General features: G+C 46.4%; 1 protein-coding gene across 1 annotated transcript in view; it reads right to left on the bottom strand.

Annotated features, from left to right (window-relative positions):
• xylt1 (xylosyltransferase I) overlaps window positions 1–9786 on the bottom strand; it is a 64147-nt gene extending 54361 nt beyond the window's left edge. Inside the window, exon 1 of the mRNA XM_035406308.1 lies at window positions 9412–9786. Within this exon, the coding sequence (XP_035262199.1) occupies window positions 9412–9687 (276 nt within the window). The 5' untranslated portion in view covers window positions 9688–9786. The remainder of the gene's footprint in view (window positions 1–9411) is intronic.
• Window positions 9787–10172: the final 386 nt, after the last annotated feature.

Raw genomic sequence — 10172 nt, 5'->3', positions numbered from 1 at the left:
CGACTACCAGGGAAACAGCAACAAATTGCCCTGTCTGGGTCAAGCTGGCTGGGGCTCGATACAGGCCAGATGAAGCAAATTACCACTCACAATAGGCCTGGGTTTTTTTTCTTCCAAGATGAGCTGAAACATGGTGGCAATGCAGTATTGCTCGTTTAAAAGCAACGTGCAAACCTCTCAACGTGCAAACCTGTTAGGCCTGCAAGAAACTGGGTCTTCCTTCAATTATTCATCAGTACAGGCATACTATATTTGGATGACAACAAAAGATGACATTCTGTTTTATTTGTTATCTGCCATTATTTAAGTAGGCCGTTTCATTGTACAGAGATGATTATTTCAAACAGCTTCAACAATTATGTTATTTTAATAAAAAGCATTCATTCAAAATGATCCAATTCAATAAACCAAGAGAGCCGTTTCAGGAAATATTGAAGAGGTCGATTTGCTGGTCATTCAAACTCATCCGTCACTCAGAGGTTCCTTTTTCAGTCATCATTATTCCTGCGCCATTGTTTGCTCGCAAATTAAAACGAATCGAATGTCAAATTACAAGCAAGTAGCCAGTAAGCGTTACTGACTCATTGCTTACTCAAAACGGGCTATTGTTATGTGCGCCCCTACTTCTTGGTGTATGTGGGGTGCGTGTCTTTCTCCCTCTCTCTCTCTCTCTCTCTGTCGCTCTCAGATTGCTTAATTGGTGATTGGCAGTGGGATGAGCTACACCTGTTCCAAATAGACTGCACCTGATAGACTAGTATATATACTACACCCCTGTGATCCTTCTGGAGTCCTCTACACAGACGGGCCTGGAGGATCACCCCATTTGTTTGCTACCTAGTCATTATTACCATTATACTAATTCATTCATTGTTGTACTGCTACAACAATGAATGAATTAGTAAACCAACCCTTTACTTTATTTACTTTACGTTTCTGAGCTTAACTCTTTCAAGAGTAGGTTTATTGGGATTTTCCCCCCTGAAGTCAGTGTTCTAGAACTCCGTTGCGTTCAATTATCCATCATGATTGTTCCATCAGCATTAGAATTTTCAGTTCAGAAAATTCAAATCACTTATTTCTGATCTTACATCTTAAAGGGTTAAAAAAATGATTGCGCTCAGAAGGAAAGATTGTTCTGCATCTGAAAGAACGGAATGTTACCGTACTTGCGATCTGCACCGCAACGTGGGCACGGTTGTGTGGTTGCTTAAATTACATCAACACTTCAACTCGAGCATGTACAGCATGTATATGCATTTTTAATGTATTCCTAATGACATTTTGTTGTAATGGCAATAATACTGAAACTTGAATCTATGGTTGTGATGATTACATTTGTCTTTAACAGGTCAGAGGGAAAGCACTTCTCCGTACTCAAAGGGCTTGTGTAGCGCCCCGCTTGCAAACAAAACCATCAGACTCCAGCTTCCAAATTATGCAAAATAAAACATTTTTAATAGTTTTACTGCCAAGTTACCAACACTTTATATACAGAGGACAGAGTATATCAACTTGCTTTTACTTTTTTTCACTCACACGTTAAGAGAAATTGATATTAAGATATGTCTGACAGTAATAACAATTGCGGAGTTCAATAGCAATGATCACTGCGAAAGCATTTTTTTTCCACAGGAAAACAGGCAGCGAAAAGAAAGACAAAAAGCTAGAAGAACAGGCTTCCATTAGCTGGTTTGTAATTAATTATATATTAATTCTGGCCTAATGAATTGTGTTGCGTAATGGAACCGATATTTATTGTTTCAGTAACGGTAGTAATAGCCACATGAGTACAGTAATTACAGATAGTTTACATTTCCTTCTGTTAATGCTTTCCTCTGCAAAATGCGAATCCATTCATTTTTGTGAGGTGCAAACACGTTTAGATTTGATTGTATGCAGAGAGATTTTTACATTTCTAACCATTCTACAATTGGAAAGCTGGCACACTCAGTAGAAGAAAACACATGGAAATGTGAATTAATCACCATGTCCAAGTTTTTTATTCCTAAAACCTAGCAAAAGTTGGGTTAAGGGACAAGCAATTTCAGATTTTAGTCTGCATACAGAAAGCCGACTTTTCTGTTATCTATTATGAAAAGGGATCAAAGAAAGGAAGACTTCAGTGGCTTCTTCCGGCCTGAAAATGAAGGATGTTACAGAGTCTGAGATTTCTGTCATCCTTTAACACGTATTAAAACTCAACAAAACATTCGCACTCAGCGGGAAAGGTTGGTTGGAAGGCCTTGTTAATGATTTATGGATCTGCCTGGATGAATAGATCAGCACAGAGCAGGCAAACATTTTTTACGCCCACACTTTTGACACAGTTTAGAGGCGGCCATGTAAAAAGATACCAAAAAGATATCACGTGTAGCCAACATAATAACGGGTAATTTGGATCAGCAAAATAATTTCAGCACATGAGTGGATACAGGGTTAAGGGCTGTATCTTCTGTCTGAACACACCGAATGGCCTGAACAGAACAACACAAAACAAACATGAAAGGAGAGAATTTAGGAGGGAAGCTTTCAGGAGGGAATTTATTAACCTGCAAGCGGCTTTTAAATGGATACATTACAACAAATTCATTATGAAAGCGTTTACCATTTAGAGTTTTCTAAACTCAAGAAAATACCTGGCACCATTAAAATATTAACTGAGAAAAGAAAACATTAAATGCTGAAAACACATATTTAAGATATGCTTGACTCTTATCTTAACCTAGTTATTTTAATTTGTGAATAACGATACAATGCCATGTAATTCACAAACCAACGCTGCCAACTGAAAGGGAATGTTAATTAATTAACCTCTTAACAACTGTAAAATAACCATGAACAATACATACAGCACATACATACATTGTGTATTATTATGTATATAATGTATGTATGTGCTGTATGTATTGTAGGTACCTGTCTTAAATGTATGTATAATGGGAAATGTGCAATTGTGCTGTCCTATTGTGTGCTATTATGTATACTGTCTTCGTACAGCAAGCACCAGATGTGTCTAAAACAAATTTCCTTCGGAACAATAAAGTCTATCTTATCTTATCTTATCTTATAAACACAACACTTTCTCCTCAGTTTGAATTGACCTGTTCTGTACAGCCATGCTAATGCTGCTACCTCCACAGCGGATGTCAGAGTGCAGACAAGCGTGCGCTCTCCTCTGAGGCATGTGATGTCACCAGATGCTTCTTTTCACACCGCAGCTCACATGCCAGGCTTGCACACACGTGAGTCAGAGGAAGACACATCATGTGCAGCTTCAGAAAGCAGACCACGGGCGCCCGCTCAGCTAGCACCGACATCAGTTCAGCACAGTCAGGATTCTGTGCTGAACCGTGGGGCCCGTCCACGCACAGGAAGAGTGCGTAAACAGGAGGAGCCACCATCTTGCTTTGAACGGTAGGTCAAAGTTAAGGACGAATGTTAATAGAATCCCACCCACGGTCACTTTCACTTTGAAGGTCTACACAAATGAGCGCCTTCAGGAGCGCAAATGTTTACCCTCACCTCGTTTCTCCCCCCCCCCACAAAAAGCAGACAAATGAGCGCAGGCTAATGGCGTCGGAGCGGCGGTGTTCATCAGACCTGCGGGCGACCCCTTGTCAAGCGCGAGGGACACCCAGGACCCACCTAGCGCGCACAGCGGCGCGCTACACGCGCGGTGAAGTACGGCGCTGGGGCATGCTGCCGACAGCCGGCCCCGCAGCAGATGGTCACGAGCGCCCGCGTGCGGCGCGGAGCGGCGTGGAAAACGCGCGCGTTCCGTTCGGCGCGCCGACGGCACGGGAAAGCCCCGCGCCGAGCGGAGGGATCAAACGTCCGACCGAAGCGGCGGTTACGCAGGGACCTCCCCAAAGGAGAGCGCGCGCCGAGCACTCCATCAGGAAGCCATTCGCCATGGAGGGGTTTATCATGCATGAGCACAAGGCTACCAGCTACACGGGGAAAATAATGTTATGTGATTTTTTACACAGAGAAACAAATCAATACACGCCGGTTATTTATCGCATTATCCTGGCAGCCGAAGCAAGATGGAAGAGTTCAATTTCCTCCTTATGAGTTTTAGGGAAAAAAAACTGCAGTAACTACAAATCAGCATTTGCCACGGACACAGCCTTTAATCTTATTTTTTCCCTCCGAAAAAAGCAAGTTAGGTCAACTCATTCTTATCAGTCTTCTTGGTTCCACCGGCTGACACCCGACAGGGTGAGAGCAGACAGGCATCGGCTAATCACACGCTCTCTCACACAGCAGAGAGCTGAACACACACGCAAGCGCGCGTGCACTCACACAAACACACACACACTCACAGCATACAGTCATACACATACACAGTATACAGCTGCACACACACACACACACGCAGTATAAAGCTGCACATACAGACACACACACAGACAGCGATGCACAGCTGCGCACGCATGCACACACACACACACACACGCACACACACACACACACACACACACACACACACACACAGTCACACACACACACACACACACACACACACACACAGTCACACACACACACATACACACACAGTCACACACACACGGTGGCGCACAGCTGCACACATGTGGGCGCAGGCGGCAGTGACCCTGCCCCCCAGGCCTGGGGCAGACTGTGTGAGTCAGCACACAGATCAGAGTGGCATGAATCACCCCGCTGTCAGAGGAGCACGGGCCCGCGGGACGCTCACATGGGGGGGGACGGGGGGGGCGCGGGATGCTCACATGGGGGGGGGGGGGTAGGACGCTGACACAGGGGGAGGCCAGCGCGAGGAGCACCGCCGGGAAAATGTTCCTCATCATCACTACACCATCGCTCCTCACGGCCCTACACAGCTCCCCTCCACATGCCCCGCCACCATTAACACACAAATACGCATGCGCAGACATGCACGCACCCACACACATGCACACACACACACACACACGCATGCACATGCACACACACACATACATGCACACACACACACACACACACACACGCATGCACACACGCACACACACACACGCACACACACACACGCATGCACACTCACACATGCATGCACAGACACGCACACACAAACATGCACACGCACACACGCATGCACATTCACACATGCATGCACAGACACGCACACACAAACATGCGCGCACACACACACACACACACACATATATGCATGTGCACACACGCATGCACATGTGCTCACACGCTCTCTCTCTCTCTCTCTCTCTCTCTTACCCATGCTCACACACACACGGCACCACCAGCAAAAAGACTGATACTGACAGACTGATTCAGAACCAACAGTCATATTCCACATCACATAATGAATGACTGCAGAACCCTTGTGTGTATTAAGACTCTGACCAGCATGTTGTTATCATGCAGACAGGCACAGGATCGGAGTGAGAGAGATACGATAACTTCCTTGGCCACAGAGGACAGTTGTTGCAAAACAACCATAACGCCTGGTTCCCCGCTAGGACAGGAGTCACATGATAAAAGATGTATGAGTAATGGAAAGGTAACACTGCTTCAGACATGCACGTAGCATCAGATCCTCACAGAGATTTTCTAGCACATACTGACTCAGTGGCTATGCATGGGCAGCCATGACTCACCAAATCCTGAATTTCATGGGAAAACGTAAGCCCCATCTACACTGGAACATATACATCATCGCCTTGACAATAGGAGTGTATTGAGTGGGAGAATGTAAGTAAGAAAGTACCGTGATGGCAGAATATTCCCCACCTCACCCAAACCTGTACAACAGTCTGACAAACATGGCTAACTTTCTGGGTGCTAGCTTTGCTTTTGGCTCCATTCATATCAGTATTTCACATGCTGGGAGATATCAAGGAATGGCTAAATTTGGAGACCAAATCAGAGAAAACCTCTAGTTCTGCCGCCGGAGAGAACGCGGTCCCAGCCAGACCCAAACTCACGGGACGGGCGACCGAAGCTCCCCGCGCGGCAGCTGGCGTCCGCCGTTTTTATGGCTTGTTACGCAAGGGGGGAAAAAATGCCTCTGCAAAACACTGACAATTAGCCCAGCAGCGAACACCCAGGGGAACAGGGGGGCTCTGCGCGGAGTCCCTCCTCCCAGAATTCAGCAGCCAGGTAGAGGAACAGCTGTGGAGGAGCGGCCTGCGGCGCCAGCTCCAGCTCCAGCGCCGCCGCGCGGCTCCGGCTCCTCTCAGAGTGACGGGCGGGCGGCGCGGCGGCGAGCCTCCCAGCCACAACAGAGCGATAGGCGTCCTTATCAAGAGCCGCAGAGAGGCACGGCGTTTCGGCCATTTCAATGACAGAGCCGCGGGGGGACGCGAAGGCGCTTTCCGGGCTCGCTCGGTCGCAGCCCGACTGGAGAGGGCGCGACGAGGCCGAGGGCGCGACGGGATTTTAAGAGCGGGGCGCCCGGACACCAACGCTACGGCATTTCCCCCGGAAAAGCCCAGTTCTCTCACTTCCCTTCATAAACCGCAATTTTATTTTCAGTTTCGGCACGCATTACGGTAGCTAATGATTTCAGAACATGGGTGACGATGACATTTCCCGCACGTGCTGTCTGACATGTTCAGAACGCCAGGACAGACGGAGGTGCATTCAGACGAACGCAGGTAGAAGGAAGACGACACCTCAGGGCGCGCTTCAAAGAGAACCATGTGAAAAGGGTGAGGTCAAACAGCGGTGACACTTAAGGTGCCGTTAATCTGTCTCTCCGTTTGCTCTGTCCTGTTTAAAACGCTCCCCCGGGCCCCCGCCTCCGAGGTCCTCGGGAAGCCGATGTTCTCAGCGTCAGTTAGCTGCTCTTTTCCTCGCCTCCCTTCCTCCTCCTAACCCCCGCGTCTTCAGTTACATCACGCGTGCAACCGCCGGCTCTATGGCTCAGACCGATCGCCTCGCGCATCTTCCAGCATCGCTAAAATAAAAAAACGGGAGCGAAAACAAAGCCGAAGAAATGGCGTAGCTGCAGGGGCCACGGTTCGCACACCGGTACGCCACAGAAACCTCCCGCAGACCCGCACGGCCAGCGAGAGACGGAGAGGGGGGCCGGACGGCATCACGAACGCGAGGACGCCGCACAGCGCGCGCATTAAAACGCATGCGAGCCTTGGGAAAAGGTCACAGGATCTGATATGTCATTTTCTGAAAAGCGAGTCTCCAGGAGCCACTGTGGTCCTGCTGCGAACAGAAGGAACACATCGAGGGCTGTCCGTCAGTCACTGCTGATTTCTGACCCCATACCCGAGTGAAACCCTAACCCCTGACCAAACCTGGAATCGCAGGCCCGCCCCAGCGTTCGCGACAGCAGCTTTCGGATCTTATCCGTTTGTCCGCCCGCCTTACTCCCGGGAACCTTCCCGAATTATCCCACCGGCCCCGCCGGCAAAGAACTACAGGCATTACACGGACAAAGAACACACATTCAGACAGGCTAATGTGACAGTTCAGATCACAAACATCATTCCAGTGACATTGCTGGAGTATCATGTCTCCCTTTATCCTACATCCTAGGCTGGTCCCATGACCGAGGCGGTCCGTGAAACGTGTGCTTTTACTGATAAAAGGCCACGCTATGATGGCAATGCGGCCATTGTTCAAGCGAGGCTCCTTAAGGACAGTTAGTACTAGACAGATAAATATATACAGAAATGGTAAATAGCAGATTTAGCGCAATGCTGCAGCCTCAACAAGAAGCTCCTTCAGAACCAGTCTGATGTGAATGTGCAAGGTATGAGTGAAATACCGACTTAACAATTCTCATGGCTAAATAACAGGGAATAGAAACTAAGGTATTAAGGTCACACAACCTAATTGTTTCCCCCCTGTTTGACATCGAAATGAGACTTGCCTGTCTCACACCAAACTGTACAAGTCTTTGAGAAGACAGAAGAAGCCAAACCCCACCTAAACACATTATATTTTACTGCTGCATTTTTTTTTTTTTTCACCACAATTTGGAATCACCAACTATCACTGCTAGGCCACCATGACCCAGACAAGGAAAACTGCAGTTAAGTTCAATGAACTGCAGTGAATAATACGACAATATTACACCACAGTACTACAGGAGAGCTAGTGCCAGCCAGAGGAGAGACATATCACTCGCTGATGGTAAGCGGTAGCCTGTGGGCACCAGGCACATTGCTGCGAGGAGATAATGTAGCAGTAACTAGAGGCTGACAGTGACTTAAACCCACCCTACGTCTGGCAAGGCAAATCCAATAGTGTTTTATCAAAGCATGCTCCTGGGCATTTTCAAATGACTCAGCCAAGGCTCAAACCTGTAATTTCTAAACCGTTACGTTAGCCAGAATAATCGATGGTATAAAATTTTTTACGGACTTTCCCCTTAAAACCCTAAACACATTTATGTGTGCCAAAAATTACGGTATTGTGCAATTCGTTAAAACGCCGATTTTCTCAGATAAGGGTTCATTAAATAAATAACAAATAAGGTTTAAAAAAGAACCGCCGTTTATTGAAGACCCGTTTCTATAACATTATTGTCCATATAGTCTACTAAGCCCTAGTATACGTGGCTTTTCCACTTCAGCATTCGGTCTCCTCTGAAGCAAATCCGCATAAGTAGACCATAGCCACGGGCTTCTGAATAAACTAGCAATAAAGTTCCCTCTTTCAGTTTGATCGGCTCCCCGTGTAGAAGAGGACTCGTTTCGAAAGTGGTCATTAAATAACAATTAAATATTGTATTTATTATACAGAGAAACAGTGCATATATTGCAATGCCATCTGACCCATAATAGCATCTAACCGCATATCAAATAAATGTTGGAAAGCTTATTGGACAAACGGAACTTTCAAATAACAGATAATGTCATCCTGCCTACCTTGGAGATTTATCTTGATATGTATATAATTTATACATTTTTATATGTCAGTGACACATACATGTGTGGATTTAAACCATTTCTTCATTCTGTTTCTTCGCTAATGGTAAAAAACTAAAATTAAATTTGTTTCTCGAACGATTCAAACGCAATATTAAAATTCATGTATTCAAACGCACATCAATTGCAGTCATATCAAGAATGAATAGTGAAATTGTTTCAGTTGTAACAACGCATCCAATGTAACAGCGCATCGTTAGTCGGCAAGCGAGCTAGCTCTTCCCACCTTCGCGGGTTAGGAGATAAATGTTTCGTGTTGTAAATTGAAAACGGGCAATGGTTTTAACTGAAAGATATCAAGCTAGCCACGACCATTGATTCATTCAATCAGGGAAATGAGATGCACCAAAAACGACGAGGGCAAAGAAGATTCAATGAAACCTATGTCAGCGTCCTCTGTTAATCACACAGGCCCCCACACTATTTGAAATACCTTGCGCAGAAGGACTGAGGTATACAGTAGCTAATGTTGCTGCCTTACCGGTTGTTGTTTATGTCGAACGGTTCCCTTTCCGAGGTGAGGCTGAAGATGTTGCTCTTGAAACCCGCTTTTCAGATACTCGCTGCCGGCTTTGTTGCCACCGATCCTGTCTCTCTTGTCTCTGATGTTGGAGCCGCCGTTTTCCCTTTCTTCTCCCGAGTCCAGGCTACTGAAGTTCCATACTATGAGTGTCTGCACCAGTAATACAGTAAGAGCTGCGATCAAGGCAGACCGTGAGCGGCGAGCCAACCTGCGAGCGCACGAACCGCCAACCATCTTCACACTGAGGCTGAGAGGTGCAGACAGTGGGCTTTGTGGCTCTGCGTTGCGAGAGGAGGGGGTGATCGTGGAGGTGGTGGCTGGCGAGGGTTAGCAAGGAGGAGAGAGGCTGGAAGAGAAATCACAGAGCCCCCGTGTGGTGAAATAGCGCACATTAAAATTTGATTCTCCCCTTAATTTCCTTACGCAGAAAACCATGAAATCTCCTTTTCAAATTGTATTTACATTAGAAGTGTTCATATAATACAGAACGTCTGTAAAGTGTTGCAGAGTCGATGTCCATAGTAGCCAGTGCCTTTACAACTGGCCCAAATGATTGAAAGATAACAAGTGAAAACAAGCAGATAAAGCTGCTTCAATGTAATTTTTTCTTAGGCCCACTACAGTAAATCGGGCATCATCAGTGGTCAGTCCATAGTTAAATCAAAAAAGATTTTTTTTTACACAATTTTCCCGTGGAATTATAGTGATCTGCCTAACGG

This window comes from Anguilla anguilla, chromosome 2 (genome assembly GCF_013347855.1).
Source record: "Anguilla anguilla isolate fAngAng1 chromosome 2, fAngAng1.pri, whole genome shotgun sequence".
NCBI classification, from domain to species: domain Eukaryota; kingdom Metazoa; phylum Chordata; class Actinopteri; order Anguilliformes; family Anguillidae; genus Anguilla; species Anguilla anguilla.
This window is presented reverse-complemented; position numbering and strand designations above follow the sequence as displayed.